Source organism: Numida meleagris, chromosome 10 (genome assembly GCF_002078875.1).
Source record: "Numida meleagris isolate 19003 breed g44 Domestic line chromosome 10, NumMel1.0, whole genome shotgun sequence".
Lineage (NCBI taxonomy): Eukaryota > Metazoa > Chordata > Aves > Galliformes > Numididae > Numida > Numida meleagris.
In genome coordinates this window covers 10,656,303-10,674,490 of record NC_034418.1, presented here as the reverse complement: position 1 = coordinate 10,674,490, position 18,188 = coordinate 10,656,303, and the positions used below count along the sequence as shown (strand labels likewise).

Sequence of the window (18,188 nt, the reverse complement as noted above, 5' to 3'; positions counted from 1 at the left end):
TACCAGTGTGTTTAGGTTCAGCAGCAGCATCCTTTGATGCTACTCACAGAGAGGTGCTGACGCATATAATGCTACTAGGAGGAAGAAAGTAAGCTGTTCCTGTGCAAATCCATTCTTGTTTCTCTGAGATAACTCAGAAGATGGTTTAGGAAATCACTCATCACCCTTGAGGCACTCCTGCGTGTTGCCACAGGTTTGGGCTGCGTCCACTCCTTGTGCTCAGCATACTTTATGTATAAAAGTGTTAGGAAAGAAGGTGATGCTGCAACTAACTCTATGCAAAGGTGACATCTGGCAGTCTGACTTGTTTCTCTGTGCCAGCTTTTGATCAAGTTTCCATTCAGACTAAGCTCTGATTTTGAGTTGAGTCTGAACTTGAAAGAAAAAGAGAACAATGACTTGCAGGAAAGAACTGGTAGCAGTGGTGAGAGGTCTGCAGTGCCCTCAGCCAACTTTCAGTGCCCAAAGCATCTAACTAACTTCTGCAAGTTAAGTTTGTCAGGTGGAGTTTCTGGTGGATTCCTGGCTTAAATATCCAGACAGCAGTCAGGACTAAATGACCTTTTTAAACAAACAAAAAACCCACACCTTCAATTTTACTGGAGTACAGTGACTGCTTCTTTTGAATGTATTCTCATAGGAATTATGTCCTGTGTGAAGTATAGCACTTCACTTCTCATGAAGGCTGCTTGTTAACTTGGGGCAGTCCAGAACTTGGTGGCTTAGTCACATCTCCCGTTGGGAGCTCACACACAGAGAGCAAGGAGTTCTTTAGTCGTGTGTAGGTGTCTGCTTCTGTGTTGTACAGCAAGGACCTGAGCAGAGTGTCAGAAAGCTATTTGCTAAAAATACCAGCTGTGTCTGTGACCTGCATCTTTTTCATTGCCAGGTGCAGCTCAAGAATGAAGTTTCAGGCTTTGATATACAACACTCTTCTCTAGTCCTGTGGTGATGGCTGGAGAGGCTGCCTTGTTCTGTAGGAAGCAACAGAAGCTGAGATCAGCAGAGGTTTAAAACAAACAAAAGGGGAAAATTATGCATACAATGCATAATGAAACTGTGGAACTCGCTGCCATAGGGACAGTGTGGATGCCAGAAGTATAAATGAGCTCATAGAGGAATTAGACAAATTAAAGAAGGATTGGTCCAGCGAGGCTATAAAACATAATAGTTCTGATGCAACCCGCAGTGTAGGAAGGCCTAAAGTGCTGCTTGCTGGAAGCTGCGAAGTTGTTCTTGGGAACACATCAGCCTATGCAAGCCCTGTTTCTAATGCACTTTCCCGTTTAATTTCAACTCTTGGCCGGAGTTGGAGGCAGGATACTGTGCTAGATGGCTCCTTGCTGCTGCCATTGCAGTGGTTCTTAATGGAGCTTGAATAAAAACCACCCACCATGTTCCACGGGTAACAGCTAGCAAGGCTGCTTGGGATGGCTGTGTCCTGCAGAGTCAGGAAGGCTTGGGCTGGAACCGACTGCAGTTTGGTGATGGATGTATTTTGCCATGGAATGGGCTCATGCTGGGACCCCTGGGAGGGTATGATAAGACAAGTACTCTTTTAAGTCCCAGCTCACAGGCAGCAGCTGGGAAAGCTGAATTCTTTGTTGATAACAAAGTCTGAGTCTGTGATGGAGCCATGGAGGCTTCCCACAGCAGAAGCTACCTTGGGGTAAGAGACATACCTCCTTCCCTTCCAGCTCGTTGAGTGGTGGGAAGGCCTCTTACGGCTTTTACTCAGCAGCCTGTGTTATTTTGCCCTTGTTTTTTATAATTTTTTGCAGTTGTAAACCCAGTCCTGAAAAAAGAACTCCTCACTCAAATACATTTGGAGCTTTATTAATATTATTATTATTATTATTATTATCATTTCCCTGTTAGCACATCTGTTTGCTAGCTCATAAAAATTATATTTTAAGAGAAATGTTAATATATGTAGGCCAAAAACAGCTATTAGATCAGTGCAGGCTCTTGCATTTCTGTTTTCAAATACATGCTTAGCATACATTTTTACAAACTCCTTTTAAATGCAGGTTCATCTGTCAGAGCTCCAGGGAAATAATTTATGCCTTAATCCTGGAATTGATGGGTGATGGGATGGAATAAATACATAAATGGGGAAAGAAAGGAAACATCTGCTGAATTGTGACGTTTGCAAAACGTATGGAAGCTTGAAAGTATCTGCAGAGTTTATAATATGGTCAGTACAGGAACGCTTTGCCCAAGTACCGAAGGTCAGAGATCTTCTAGTTCCTGCAGCACTAAGTAACCTTTTGGTTAAATAACCTGACAGAAGAGTAGGAGGAGAGAGAAAGGAAGAGAGAATTCCACAGTAGAGTAAACATGGCATGGAGATTGTGGATACCCTGCCAAGAAAGGTGGGGTTTTCCAGCAAGGTAACAAAAGATATTAGCTATTTATCTACATAATCCTACTGGAGACTGACAGCTTGGTCACACAGCTAGACTGGGCCAGAAATGTACCCTCCACATTCTCTCCACTCAGACTCAGGCTTGCTGATTTAGTTAAGATGAAAGCTGCATAGCAGTCAGAGCAAGATGTATTACCAACCTAAGTGCAAAAACGCAAGGCTTCTTGGCAGCAAGAGCATGCTTTCTGGATATAAAGGTGTTCTCTTCAGTGTACTAGCTGACACGAGGCAAAATCCAAGAGAAGGTAATGAGTTTTTCATTTTGATATCATGGCATGTTAAAGTAAACTGCAGAGGAAAGTCTAGAGTTTACCTTGAGCTACAAACGTGTCAAAGTGATAAACTGTCTCGTTTTCATCTAGATTTTACCATTTAGCTAGTGCATAGCAAAGACACAGTATGTTGGGGGCAGAACAATTTCTACTAGCTGCAAATTCAGCTTAGGATAGTTGTATGTGATGGGAGCTGTGGGTACAGTACCTTGGTGTGGCAGGAGTGTGCGCGCTGCTCCTGTGCTGGCTGAGAGCAGCGCAGAGCCTGGTTAGCAGCGCAGACACAGAATTGGCCACTGTTTTATACGAGGGGGTGGGTCTGTGAAGTGCCCCGATAAGGGCTGGGCAGCAGGAATCAGGAAAAACAGCAAGCTGCCAGCTGCCTCTTTGGGACAGATCAACTTGCGATAGAGATTGAAAATGAATGCTGCTTTGCAGCCACAGCTAATTTGTATCGAGTGGTTATTTTTTAACATACAAATAAGAGTTAGTACAGGAACTTAAATCATGGAGGAATTTTCAGTTAAAGGTTTTTTAAAAGACATTTTAAATTACCACACAAACATTTTAATAGATACAGTGGATCAAAATTTTTTAGAAGCAAATTTCCTAATCCCTTAAAACTGTTCGTGTCGTGCTACTTCTACCTACTTGATAATATTTGATTAGAATTTGTTCACAGACTGAATACTCTCTCCTGAAAGAATCTATGTAAAGGGAGAAAACAATACACATCCTGTACTCCACCTTCATAGGCCTCTAGCGTACGATGCCACCTTTTGTTTGCAAGAGTTTAAATTTCAAATAAAATCCCAGCATTCTTTTGAAAAAAAAGGAAAGGGCCTCTCCCCTGCTTAGATTGTCAAATCCCAGACTAGCCCGGAATTGAATAGGCCAAGTCAGTGACCTCAGTCAGAAAGAATGTTGGTTATTTACGTAGGGCTTCTGCTATTTTAGCAGCAAACCTTTTCTTCTGAAAGGACAATGTATACTGTTTTGTGTTTACGGCCAAGTAAAAAGCTTGTACATTTGAGATTTGCATTGTAATAGCCTCGTAACTCAATATACGGCATCCTCAAAAATAGCAGTGCTGGACTCTGTTTTGTCTGAGCTGGTGCCGGTCTTTTAAAGGCTTTTACAAGTGTTCTCTGAAAAACCATCCTAAAGATTCAGCTGCTTATATATTTGCCTTAGTGTTTTCTTTTTCCCTGGAGTTTTGCTTGTTTTCAGAAACTAAATTTACGCGTGGTTTCTTTATTAGCTATCAGGCCACCGCTCAAAATATTTTGATGCATCTCAAGCTAAGCTGTGCCTGCAGCTTGAAACCAGAAAAATGTGTGAATGTACATGTGTGTGTGTAATTCACACACCGAGCATTTTTCCTGAAATAATGGAAGATCTTTACAAGCATTCTGGCCCGGTGGATGAGCCTGCAATTCCAAATGGTTTTTGAAAGTGTGCCTTTCTCAATAGATCGTAACCATGAGGAGCTATTGTGTGAGTAAAGCACACATTTAGGATCCAATCCTGCATTCCTTAAAGTCAATGGGAGTCTGAGCGTGAAAGGAATGCAGGATTGGGTCCTGAAACGGGGAACCAAAATTGTGTGCCAGATTGCTTTGAAAAGAAGAATACAGCACATCCACAGTAGCCACTTTTTAGTGTTTCAGATTTCAAACGGCTGCAGTCTGTGAAAAGTGGCTTCTGCCAACACGCAGTATCTTCTATTCAAAGGAATTTGGCATTGATTTTTTTCTATCTTAAAAACCCTGAAAGCCCTAAAAATTCACCCCTCCTCTCACAAAGCAGCAGCGCTGAGCATTGTGAGATGGGGACCAGGCGGTGGTGGTGGGGGATGGAAATGTCACCCACCCCAGTTGCGGGCAGTGGGGTTGGGGTGCAGGTCTGTCGGTAGCTCCTTGCCCAGTACAAAGAGATGCTGCACGGCTGCACCCTGCTGCCACGGCTGCATGCTCCACATGGACCCTGTCCCGCCTTACTTGGGGCAGTTATGCTCCCGTGGAGGAGATGGAGAAGAAAAATGTAACTAATGGGTATTGAGGGGCTAAGCAGCCTTGGTGCTCCTTGTTTTCAACTAAGTGAGTAACAGAAACCCCAAGTAAAGAAAACCTCTCTGCAGATACGCAGTCAGAAGCCAGAGTAAGGGGTGGAGAACTGAAGGCTCAAACTCAAGTGTCAGTTGAGGAGAAATGATAACAAATAAATAAAAAGCATTGGAAGCTTTTGTTTTCTTTTGGCACGTCTTTAATTCCTGGGCAGGCGAGTGTCCCCTTCGTAGTGAAGGAAAATACATCTGGATGAAATTCTGCATCAGTTTTGTCCTGTGCTAAGTGGGTAGAGGAGGTAACAGAAACAGGTTATTGTTATTTAATATTTTCAGTAATTTCTTCTGTGTTTGTAAACTTGGTATTTCTCTTAAAGTATCAACCTCTAGCTTTAGTTTTATCTTCTGCTTCTCAGACGTACTGATGTTCTGGCCTCCAGTTTGGCAGACTGTATTCCAAATATTGCATTCACTTTTCAATGTTTGAGTTATCTTAGTCCCTGCTTCTCAACCAGTAAAATGTATATCTAAATTTTTAACCTGACATTTTTTGAAATCTGGATCTGTGTGATGCTGTCAGAAGGCAAACTAAGCAGTTCTGTGCTTTCCAAGGGCACACAGCTGGCACCTTGCATGGCAAGAAAAACTGCAGCATCTGTGCTGGAGAATTTAATGCTAGGGATGGCGGTCTCCATTGTGGTGCCCTGTACTATCGCACAGTATCTGCAGCCCTTGCCACAGATCCCTTGGGGACCAGTTGCCCTGGCACAGGCTCAAGGATGGGCTCCCGGGATGTGGGCATGGGTGGCACGTGGGGTTCTGTCTGTGCAGAGAGTAAGGGCAGCCTGTGGATGGCCTTTGCAGAATGACTCTGAAACAGCAGTCCTGGGCAAACTGTTGTAAAACTAAGTTACCAAGTCTGGCCTGGTAAAGTTTGTTTCCTAACGCAGTGTTGGCTCTGGCTGCAGAAGGACAGCAGACAAGCGAATGCAACTTCTGCTCAGCCCAGGCTACTTTGTGACTAGTCTGGTTTCGCTCGAATAGGGTTCTGGGGCAACATGCAGGCATTTTCCTTCTCTCTTATGGCAGCTGTGAAATACTTGAGCAGATGTTGTTATGTATTAATCCTTCCTGTATGCCACTTTTAGTCCAACCCTTTGAGAGACTCGTTTAAGATGTTAACATGAGACTGGTAATGATGCTGCTGCCGCATCAGTTGCTGCAGGGTTGGCATCTGAATCTGTTAGCATGCAATTAGGTCCATGTTTAACATTGCTAAATAAAACAGATATGCACAATTTGTTCGTCAGTCAGGCATGAAGAGCCAGGGGCTGATGTGCTCAGAAAGCTGCATGAGTTTCGGACCAAAACTTGGAGAGCGTGGAAATACTTCATCAAGTGTCCCCTGGAGCAGCACTGGGCTGTGCTGGGGGCTCAAGGACATCTCTGTGCTGGCAGCTGGAGGAGAGATGCTGCAGCAGGGCAGCTCCAGCCATCCCACCCGCTCTCACACAGCCACCCCTTTCTGCCTGAGCAGGGCCCTGGAGGAGCCGCGCCTCCATGGGAGATGCAGTGGCAGAGCTGAGGTCTGTGCTCGTGTGTGGTCAGACCTACCCAGGCGTGTTTCTAGCGAACAGGAATGGCAGGTACTCAAATAATATTCCGTGGCAATAGTTTTGGCTGTGCAGGCTTTTAATTAGCTCTGTTTTAACGAAGGAAGCTTCCTTATCTTTAGCAGCAGTACAGCTGAACTCTTCAGTTGCAGTCCATTGCATTTTCTGACTAAACTATGGGCTTCTTGTTCCATACAACTGTAACATGAGAAATAAAAAGGATATTACTAGTCATCTTGCATGTTGTTCCCACTTAAACCTTCCACCGAGAAGTTATGAGGAGAGGCACATGTATCAAAAATATCCTGGCAGAGATAATGATGATGACAAAGTATGCTGGTGTATTTTTGCAGCACGTGAGTAGTCTAAGGGCTGTGCCGGGCATTATCTTAGAGGCTGAGGCTGCAGCATTCCCATTATGTCAGAGGGGAGCTGTTTGTTTGTAAGTAGCGTCAGCCCCTCAGACAACACAGACTTCTCACATGAACTTGCTTACTCTACGATAGTAGTAAATCATGATTATTACCCAACGGTTGCATGTTTTTAATCATCAAAGTACTTAAAATATAATAATGCTCAGTACTTTCCAACTTCAAAGCGTGCTGCAAGCAGTAATTAGGTCTAATAACCATGCTGTGACAGTGAGACATTGCTATCTCTTGTTTCATAAAGGAGAGGAGGGGGTCAGCCCCTGATTCAGTTGCATCATGCTGTGTGGGGCTGGAGATCTACCACTGAAGGCTGTGACTTGATAAACTCACCTCTCCACAGACAAATATCCCCCTGCTAACAGCATCCAGAAGGGCTTTGAAGATGTGTTCAGTGCTGCTGGGGAAGGGGGCAGGATGTTTTCGGCACTCGGAGCTCCTCCTTGAGACTGTAAAACCCGATCCGATTCACATTTTGTTCCGTAAGGGCCTGGAGCAGCTTTTGAAACTGTTGGAAAAAGTCTTACCCCATCTTGGCTTCCTGGCTGGTGTGTTTTCAGCACCAGGCCAAGTGTTACGGAGACTGGAGAGAACAGTTGTGGACAGCGTGTGTCAATGGTGGGTCATTTTTCCTTCTGCAAGTTGAATCCTTTGCTAAAGCAACAATTCTCTTACACCTTCCTTTTAGTTCGCAACACATAGAATATAGAAACAGTGCAGGAAGTAATTATTAGATACATTTAAACGTAGAAACCCACAAAATGGTTAAATGTGAAAACTGATGTTAAAAACCTAGAGCTGATCCTGATTTTATGTATTAAAAGAAAGTTGCAAAGAGCCTTCTTTCTTTTCGATGTTTGCTGTCTTGGTTGCGAACAGCAATTGTGATCATTCCTTGGGACAGCATCATTTCTAGCTTACTTTTTACAAAATGCTAAGATAACTCTGTGAAATGCCTCATTCTTAATTGGAACACTTACAAGCCGTCTGTCTTCTGCCTAATATAGTGGAACCTTTTTATCCTGGAGCCTCTCTAACTTATCAACATGTAGGTGTCAGTTTAAAACTTAGTAGATGGGCATATATTGTCATTTTGAGTACATAAGCTTTGTTTTCTATAGTAAACAAGGCAAAAGAGCACTTGGAAAAAAAGAGCTTCCTGTAACAACTGATGTTACATGTCTGCACCTGGGTTCCAGGCTGGACAGTGTTCTGCCCTTGTCTTTGGACCTCCGTGGTCCCCTCGCACAGTCTTGGCCGACCTGCTGCTATTCGGGTCAGATATGAAACTGAGCCTCTTCCCTGCTGCTGCTGAAAACTGGTCCGACGGGGTGCATGTGCCAAGGTGGGTATCCAGCTAAAAGAGGAAAGAAGCACAGTGTTTGTGAAACCTTGTACTTGTGAACTCTTTGCTAGGCTGCTCGTTATAAGTGCTCATTATTATTATAATGAGCTATCTGCAAGTTGCTTCAAGTTTTGTTAGAAACTCTGACTTTTGCTTCAGTATTATGAAAGCGAATAGTAACCCAGACTTGGCTGTACTCGGGCACTTAAAGGAAAACCAAGCAGCAGGCCCATTCTGTCAGTGGACAGGAGATGTACCTGGTTATTTGACCAGATGCTTGAATCAGCTGGCTAAAACAAATTTGGCTAAAGCTTTTCTTAAACTTTATCTGACAGTACTGGGTTACAGCTGCACGGGACAGGTTAGTGCTCTGTGGGCTCCAGAGTTGCTCCAGGACCTCAAGAAAAGAAGCTGCCCTGACAGCACCTCAGGTGGCTGTCCCAGCCTGCAAAGCTTTGCACCCTGGTGGAGGGCTTCCTTGGCCGGCTGGCCAGTCAGCACAGTGCTGCTTGAGGCCAACAGGTGCCCTGTGCTATGGCTCTTCTGACTTTGTGTCCCTGGTGGCGATTGCTGGCACGCTTGGGTTGGTGATGATGCTCACTTGATGCAAGGCACTCTCAGAGCTGGGTGTTTGACTGTGTTTAATGCAAACATTTAGTAGATGCTCCTAGCGGGTTAGCGGAAAGTAGGTTTTTGCCTTTATTTCTAAAATGCAGTATGTAGAAACCAACGCAGTGCAGCCTGCACTTTTTGTGTGATAACTTGCTGCTTCTTGTTTATGAGGTAATTATTGTACTATCCCTGAATGGAAGTCCTCTAAGGTAGAAGACCTATCAATCTTATAAATTATTGCTAATAATAGTAATTATCTTGTGAGTAAGCTACTTGCTTGCTTTATGAGTTTAGGCAAGTCAGTTCCTTAATAGATGGCTTGTTTTTTCTTCATCTGTGAAATGGGGAAAATAGTAGTTTTCCTCAGTTTGGCAGCAATGCGAGTGTTGTATGCGTTGTTGTTTAACTCTGCAGGTGGCTCAGCACCACACAGTCGTTTGCTCACGCCCTCCTTCCCAGTGGGAAGGGAGAGAGAATCAGAAAAAAAACCCCACCACCTCCCTGGGCAGCCTGTTCTTGCACCTGACCGCTCTCTCGGAGAAGAAATATTTCCTCACATCCAACCTGAACCTCCCCTGGCACAGCCTGAGGCCGTAAGGCCTAGCAGACCCTTGTGCCTCCCCACTCCTTTTGCTCCCCTTGTTGGTAGGACAGCAGAAGAAATCAGAAAAACTGAAGCTCCTTGGCTCTGTTCAGCACTGCTCAGCAACAACTGGAAACATCCGAATGTTATCAACATTGTTTTTCTCCTAAAACCAAAACCATTGTACCAGGCACTATGAAGAAAAACAACTCTGTCTCAGCTGAAACTAAGATGGTATGAAACAGACTTTTTGTTTACCGCATCTGCTGCATAGGAAGGGAGGTCAGTTATCTGTGTTTGGCAGCTGGTACAGAGCTGTGTAGAATCGAGGAGTAGCAGCTCACAAGCTGTATAGTGGCTGGGATGGGGGCTTGCAGCTTTGTGCTTGGGTGAGGTGAGGTTGTTTCATGTCTCAGAGCAGTCAGCTGCCAAACACCTTTGATATTGTAAGCATCACCGAGAGTCAGTTTACAGCATCCTTTTTGCCATGTTTGCTTTGCACCATAGGCTTCCCACTCCTTCTCATTCAGGGAAGAATCAGGCCTGATTGAATTCTGCCAGGGTGCTGTGCTGAGGAAATCACAGGAGCAGAATTTGAGGAGCTTCTGTCAACCTAAGAGCTGCCAGGGTCTGCACGCTGCAGCAAGAAGCAGGATGTACAGGTCCTCATGTACCTTCTGCAGTGCCTCAGGAGATACCAACGCCTGCCCTCACTGAGAGCACTGCTTTCTTGTAGAGATGCTTCCAGCAATAGTTCAGGTTTTGCCCCTAATTGTCTCTGCTGCTTCTAATCACAATGGGTGTGCAGTGAGGGTGATGGCCAGAGCTTCACCGCTTGAAACCAATGCCCTCTTTCTGCACTGGTGAAGGCAGCATGTGTGAGCAAGTTGGAAGTGCATCAGCACATCAAAGACGAGTCTGTGGCCAGAGTGCGGCCACTTCATTTCCACCATATGAAGGCCAAGATGCCCTTCAAAAAGCTATTCTGACCTCTGTCTTTTTCTTCCTTCTCTTCCTTTCTCATAATTTTATTATTAGCTCCTTTATTTTCATTTAGGTAAATGAATCAGGGCAGAGGACAGCAGTCTTTGGTTTCTTTTCTGGAGCAGATCTCTTCCCTGGCCAAATGATCCCTTGTCCAATCCTGTGCCTGCTTGGCCCTACGCCTTGGCAGAGGATGTTACTCCTCAGCAAGCTGGCACAAGCTCTGTGCTCAGAGGTGTCCTGAGAGATGACAACAGCACTGTAGTTAAGACCAAATGGAGGCTGGGAAGGGCAGTGACAAATCTTTTGGTGGAGAGGTTTAAGAGGGCAGAGATCTACAGGTGGTTTCTACTGATCTAGCCCAGAGAGGCTCCGTGACTCCCTTGAGAGCTATCCTGGCCCCATGTCTTGTTTCTGTGATATATGGCACAAAGCCGTTTTACCTAAGAGTCTCAGAGAAGATTGATTGTCTCGATGCATTGTCTACGCTGCCAGGCTCCTGGTCCCCACCAGAGCTACCAGGCAGCTGGAAAGACAAACAAGAGCTGACTCCACCTACCAGCAGTATGGAGACAGCAGCCTGTGAGATCGACAGCCCAAGAATGTGCACACAAAAGAAGCATTTCCCTCTGCCACAACAGTAAAACCGCCAGACAACCACATGCAGCATGTGATTTCCCAAAAGCATCAGTCCAGATCCCAAGTTTTTTGTGCCACACACTGTTTCCCAGGATCGGATCACAGGGGCAACGTGTAAAAGGCGCACTTTTAAGCACTGAAAATTAATCATATTTTCCTCAATGTTGTTTATGGAAACCGTGGAGAGCACTTCTGCCCCTCTGTGCTTGGCCAACTGGCTCAGCATTCTGGCCCTGAGAGTTGAACCCACCGCAGATAGGGGGTGTTTATGGGGCGGCTTCTCTGGCTTGGAGATGTTCAAGCTTGTTCTGTGGAATAAAAGGTTCAACAGTGACCTGGGAGAGGTTTTCTATTGACCTGTAGTACAGAGTCTTTTGCCCTCTTTATTGCTCTGTGTCCCTGACGGTATTGCTGCTTTGCATTCCCATCCGCAGCTGGTATGCAGCCCGCAGTACGCACTGTGCAATCTGCCTGCCTAGGCTACAGGTGGCTTGTGAGAGCATCAAATTATTTGGAAACTTTGGCCACTGGGAACCTGAGTGGAAATAAGATGAGTCAGCACTGGTTTGGTTTCCATCCACTTGCTGGTTTTACACCGATAAAATCTCTTCCCTTCAGTGTAGCAGCTCTGGTGTGAGGCAGATATCTCATCTGCGGTATCTAAACTGGCTGGGCTCAGTGATTTCTGAGTTCCTTTTTTTGTATCCTTTTTGTTGGGACTTGCTGTAGTCTGTTGAGTATTTCTTAACTGTAAGGGGTGCTGCCAGTTCATGATGATCACAGGCTTTGTTACTAGAGTTCTGCAAGACTTAATGAAATGAAATCTCTTCTTTTCAGTGTGATTTTCTTTACTCACCTTCACGTGAGCCCAGTACTGCCTTGGTATCACATGTAGTTCAGGGTGTAGTTGTTTTGACATTGATTGATTCTTTAGTGACAGGAACAGACGTGCTGTATTCTGTGCTTGTGGTCCTTCAGAGACAAATGCGTTGCTGATGTTGATTCTAATGGATGTGATCCAGTGGATTCCAGTGGTGTGATTTCACCTGCTAAGGAAATTGTATCAATTTACAAATGACCCTTTCCCCACATAATAATCCTCTTTGGTTTTAGATTTCAAATTTTTCAGGAACTGGTATCAGCTGGGTTCTATCACTCACACTTACAAGTAATGCTTGGTTGATAAGGAGTTTGTTAATGCAGGATGGAGACTACAGGCTAATCCTCACCCATGTATCTGATGGATGCTGCAGGGAGGAAAGATGCCAGGAGCTGGCCACGCTAACATGCACAGCAGGGTGTGCTTTTCACTTTGTATCCTGAACAACTGCATTTGGGAAGAAAGTACAAAATTCTGACAGAATATTATATTTTAACAGGGAGAAGACTACGAGGAAAAGCATTCTACAATGTCAATGGCAAGGTGTACTGTGAAGAAGACTTCCTAGTAAGTAAGACTTCAGGCATTTTTTCATTGTTTTTAGACCAAATTGTTCTTTTACACTGGGCTGTTTGCTTTGAGAGTTGGTTTTGTCTTCTGGAGTATCCTTCTGCCAGTGCAGGAATTGGGGAACATTTTACTACTAATTCCATAAAGATGGGATCAGGCCCATAGTTGGAAGAGGTGGTTATGAAACTAAGTACATAACTGTTCATAAGCCATTGCAAAGCATAAATTACGAGATAAACAATGGAGCGGCTTAAGCTTGGGACTTGAACTGCATCCACAGCCTGCCAAACGCAACATCAAACATCTGGGGAATACTAAGCACAACAAGAGGGAAGACGTTTCTGTCTGGAGCACATCATTGCTGTGTACAATGTTGCTTTGTTGCAGGTGCAGTTTTAATATCACGACCCTGCTGGGAGTGATGTGGAACTTTGTTGTGATTAGCTAAAAACCATTAGCCACAGAGGAGCAACTAATTTTCTCTCTGTGTGCCTAGGGTTTTTATAAATGCTGTATGTTAATAGAAACTGAGTCATGAAAAGAAAAAGGAAGCTTATTGCTGGGTTGTGTTGTTCCAAAAATAAAGTATTTGTGCAATTAAGGGTGCGGATTGTGCAGTACACAGAGAATGATTTCGTAAGTGGCAGACCATTTATAATTAAGAATGAGTGAACAGCATGGCTGGGAATTGAACTGCTGTGTTTTAGCTTATAGGATGATGAATTGGAGAAACCAGTATGCTGAATTTGCAGCACCTTTGCTGTTTATTGAAATAACGTTCATTTAGAAGCATGGGTCTTCCAGAACAACTTTCCATTTCTAATGAAAATATGTCCATCCTTTTTGTAAGGGAATTACTTAGAGTATATCCCACAACAAAAGTATTACTGGCAGTTCAGACTGCACAAATGCATTTCTCATCAATGCAATCCATGAAAAAAATCCTGGAAATTCCTAAAATGTAAGCCATGTTTGCCTTTGTGTGTTATACCTGTACTCTCAACCTACCACAGCGGGAAACTGTAAAGAGCTAATTACATTTTGTGCAGAAAAGTTACTTGTTGCAGTTGAAATATGTTACTGTTTTGCCTGTGTTTTGGAGTGAAAATTTTATTTTCTTCCATGCTTTTTTCATCTCTTTCTTGCCCATGTTTCTGTAGAAGCATAGAGGGACATAGTGCGTGAGGTGAAGGGGCTTGAACCTTTGAGATTTTTATTTTGTACTGTGTCGGAATGTACTTTTTCCATGATCAAAACCTTTCATTCAGATTGAATGGACGTGATTGTTGCTATTAGCTTGTAATCCCAGCCTGAACAAGGCAATTTTAAATCTAAAAATCTACATCTTTTTGGAGAACATTAAGGGTTTTTTGAGTAGGGAGTTGACACGTTCTGTAGTAGGCTTCTGTAGGGTGATGCTTGCAGTGATTTTCCCAACAAAGTGAGGTTAAGGACCTGATAAGAATACATTTTCTGCAACTAAGGGAGCTGCTGGGACATTTAAGGTGTAGATTTTTAAGCCTAATCCCTCCACGGGCGCATCTTAACAGATTTCTCTTAGCATGGGGGGATAAGAGAGAAGCAGACTCAAGGACTGCAGCAAAATGCAGTAAAAGAAACTAAATTCTGAAGTTATCCCTGCCAGCATTAAACTAGTTGCTTCTCAGAATGTGATTTTGCTCTCTTTCATTTTCCCTTGAGTAAACCTCATAGCAAGAATACCAGAAATTGCCTTGTTTCTTTAATTAAAACAACTCTGCCTACTTCAGAGTCCTGTGGACTGAGCAAGCTCAGAGCATAGCAGTCAGAGGAAAAGGCTGCATAGTAGCATTCAAAAAGGAAATCATTTTAACTACTTCTTGCCTCCACGTCTTGCTTCTAAGCAGTGCAGAACCCTAGTGCTGTCTTTTCAATATAACTGAAAATTTAAAACTCCAAACCTTACTACAGCTTTATATTCAGATTAGCTGCTGACAGTACCATAGCAGGATGCTAGGAAAGTCAAAGATGGTGAGGAGCTAGATTGTGTAAAAAAATGTTGCTTCAGGATGTCTTAGGCTAATCTTGCACTCAGTTCTGTGAGCACTACCATGCGAGCTTTGCAGGTCAAGAAGAAAGCTGACAGAACTATAGGAGCTGCTATGCAATGTAACAGTCTCTGGAGTGGCTCCAGAGCCCTGAATCCACAAGTCCCCACAAAGACCTGCCTCCCTCCCCCCACAAACCTCTGTCCTGGCCAATAGCAGCTGCAAGAGGAGTGCATACTCCTACCTTCAGCTGCTGTTGCACTGTGAGACTCAACTCACCGCAACTTCTTTCTGACTATTAAATGCAGTCACAGATGCAGACTGGATCGGATTCTGGTCTCATTCTTAGGTATGAACATTAAAAAAAAAAATGGAGAGGAAAACAGTAGCAATTTACCAACATTGTGATTGTATTCCTGCTAAGAAAATATTGTCTCCCGTTGGTGTCCTTGCCCGCTTGGATTTTTTTCCCGGAGAACTGATGAGGATGAGTTGCGGGTGTGTTGCCACAGTTACAACCGTACAGTTTGTGACCTGGTTATTTGCTATATAAATCTGACCCTTTCTTTGAAAGGTGCTTTTAATTTTTGGACAAAGGTGTTACAGAAGTGCAGATGTTGTCTGCACAATAAAATTGCATTATGAGCAATTTCCACTGTGCAGCCATAAAACTATCCAAAGCACAGATACACCCATCAAAACCTTTGGCAGTAGCCACAAGGTACATTCTTCTAGCAAATAGTTTTCCCACATGTTTGCTCTTACTGAGGGCACAGATTATCTTTCTCTGAATCAGGCAGCTTATTTTGCTCATTCTTTCTGGGGAAGAAATGCTAGAAGTTTTTAGATATGCTTGTGGATTTATAGATGGAGGGAAGACGCCACATGGCACTGCTGTGATCATCCTTGGAGAACAGTGCTAACCTTGAGGCGTGAGGGATTCTGAGTCAGTGCGTTAGGGCTGGTGAGCCGCTACTACAGGAGGGGACGTGGCATTACTCTTTCTTCTTTATTTGTTGTCAGTCTCCTGGTCCCAGTCCTGATCAGCTGCAGATTCTGTCAGTGCATAGATCCAAACCACACTGGCTAAATGGAGTGAATGAATCAGATTTAGAAAAAAAAAATCACAGTGACAGATAATTCTGATCCTGCTTAAGCATGGTGTAGAGATTTCCTAATCTACAGTTTCTGGTAGGAGCCCTGTGGTAGCAGTACTGTGTTACTGAATAGAAGCAGTAAGAAGAACAAAACCAGAAAGCCCTAACTTTTCACTGGTTTGCTTTAGCTCCAGGGAAGATGCAGTTACTCTTTGTCATGCCACCTTAAGGTAGCAAGTCCAGCAATTTCCAGGTCTTGCCTCAGCCTGGTTAGGATAGTTATTTCATGAAAGGAAATAAAACAAATGACAGCTTAATCCTTCCCTAAAAGCTCTTAGGACACAGATGGCTAACTAGCCATAACAGGGACACTGTTCTTGGTGAAGTGAACAAAAAATAAATTCCTTACTGTATAATAAATAATCCCAGTCACGTTTTTCTTTGATTTTGTTGATAAATCGCTGCCTAATCATGGGTGTAGGAAAAACAGCTCAATAATTTTGTCTTTCCCGTTCAATGTTTAAATATCATGTAAAGAAATATAAATTACTGGGTTTTGTTTTGTTTTGGTTTGGTTTGGTTTTTTTTTTGAGAAAAAGTCTTTTAAAATGTCACAAAGCAGCCTGAATCTTAGGCCTATTATCACTTCTTTTTTTTTTTTTTATTTTTATGGACTTTTCCCTTTTCTCTTGAGGTAATGAAGATTACTGAGTTGGGGGTCCAGCAGAGGTTAAGAAATGAGAGAATTTCCCTCCAGGGAGGAGATCAGAGGGAAAATGAACCTTGTTACAGCTGTTAGTTACGTTGCTTAATGCACTACTGGAAGACTCTCCAATGCTATGGAAATAACCTATTACAGACACTACAAGCTGCGCTGCATAGCATTGAGGTCATACAAAACTTCCCCCTTTAAGATGATTTTTTTTCCCTGTCTTATAAATTTGCTAAATTTAATCTTTTAGGCTGAACTTCTCCATGCTGGGATTTTGCCTCTGGCTAACTTTGCTGTCAGTGTTTGTTGAAGATTTCATCTAAAGCTGTTCATCCATTTCAGTGAATAAGACTGGAGGAAGATTTGTCACCTTGCTTATAAATCCTCAAAGGGGAAAGCTCTAAAAATGTCATTTTGCAGATGCCAACCATACAGAGAGACATACGATGTTGCAAGCCTCCAGGAGGCCTTAGGGTGTCCCCTTTCCGCCCTTTGTGTCCCAGAGTATGGCCAGCCCCACCACAGTGGTGTGCCTCCTGCCCTGGCTGCATTTCTTCCTACTCTGGAGGCTCAAGGGCTGAGGTTGTAGCAGATGGAGGGTAAGCAGCCCACAGTGGTAGCAGAGCTATGCCTTGAAACCATGCTAGCTGCCTCTCAAATCTCCCCTCATCCCAGTTCTCCAGGGTACCTCTTCCTAACACCCTCTTCCTTGCCATAGCATCTGCTCTGTAACTGGCCACTGCAACACAGAAGTTGATTACAGAGAACATAGTGGGCCTCATCTTATATCCACAATTGTAAAACTCTCAATGGTTTTAAAGATATGAGAGGGGCAAGGTGTGCAAGACTGGCAAGGAGGAGACAATGATCATAGGAGCAAGGAGTGGGATATTAATGGAGGACTAACTGGGTGATTTTGCACCTTCATCTCCTGTAGTACCAAGTAAAATGGGACCCTGACCCTAATTTGGGCCTCTTAACATACATGGCTGAAATGTAAACATTAATGATAATGAGGCTATTCTTTTCAATTTGTACATGTGCTTTTTTCCAAGCCTGGCAATGTGGGAAATGGCCTGTCCTACTTGCTGCATCGGTAGGAAGATAGTTTTTATGTAGCGTAATGGAAGCTGGTGTCAGCTGGAGTCAGAGGTTTGATTTTCCATCTCAGAGAGTGTAAATGTTTGGAGATCCCTCTTGGGAGGTGAGCACTGGGACTAGTGCTTTAGTCAGAGAGCCCATCACTGCTGACGGACACTCTCAGAAAAAACAGAATCCAGCTGAGAAGGTAAATGATTTAAGTAATAGCTTGTGTCCATTTGATATCTAATGGAAGTCACAGAGCAAATGTAGTTCTAGATAATTGCTAGGATGTTGCATTTAGGAGACTTGCGATTAAAATGCATTCTCCAGTCAGAGAACAGACAAACGTCAGTGTTTATCAATATGTTTGACAGAGTTATGGAATCAAAGCTTGAAAAGGGATTTGCTGTGCAGTATTTCTGGTAGACATAAGTGTGAGGAAGTCTGTGAGCATTTTCAAGGTGCTGACTGCTCTAGGTTGGGACGGGAGGGACTTTCAAGTTTGATAATGCTGATACCATTAATCTGAAGTGGACCAATCCAAGTCACATGCACTGAAAGGCAGTTAGTTAGCAGCTAAATTCCTGGGTTTTGGCAATGTTTTTCATGGTCCAGCAAACTCTGCACTGAACGTAAAGTCCCTCCTTGCCCTATCCATGTCCTTCAGCTGTAACTAAGGGGACACGCAGAAACATAAAGATATGCTGCTGTGGTAGTGTTTCCTTACTGGCAGCAAGACAGGGTGCAGCAACAGGGTATGTGAAAGGTTTTCAGGCAAGATGAAGGGTAATGTTCTGGATTATTTTGCTTTAGTTTAATCTCTGCCACCTGCTCTGAGGCTCCAGTATCT

General features: G+C 43.7%; 1 protein-coding gene and 1 long non-coding RNA gene across 3 annotated transcripts in view; one reads left to right on the top strand and one right to left on the bottom strand.

The window, feature by feature from the left end:
• Nucleotides 1–18,188, top strand: part of WTIP (WT1 interacting protein) — a 79,136-nt gene that overhangs the window by 45,731 nt on the left and 15,217 nt on the right. For both annotated transcript variants that reach the window (XM_021408444.1, XM_021408443.1), the window contains one exon: nucleotides 12,349–12,416. In XM_021408444.1, the coding sequence (XP_021264119.1) occupies nucleotides 12,349–12,416 (68 nt within the window). The remainder of the gene's footprint in view (nucleotides 1–12,348; nucleotides 12,417–18,188) is intronic.
• The window catches only part of LOC110404310, a 27,393-nt gene continuing 11,110 nt past the window's right edge, over nucleotides 1,906–18,188 (bottom strand). The window contains exons 2-3 of the long non-coding RNA XR_002442156.1: nucleotides 11,826–12,018; nucleotides 1,906–8,163 (exon numbers count right to left, since the gene is read on the bottom strand). This is a non-coding gene — a long non-coding RNA (uncharacterized LOC110404310). The remainder of the gene's footprint in view (nucleotides 8,164–11,825; nucleotides 12,019–18,188) is intronic.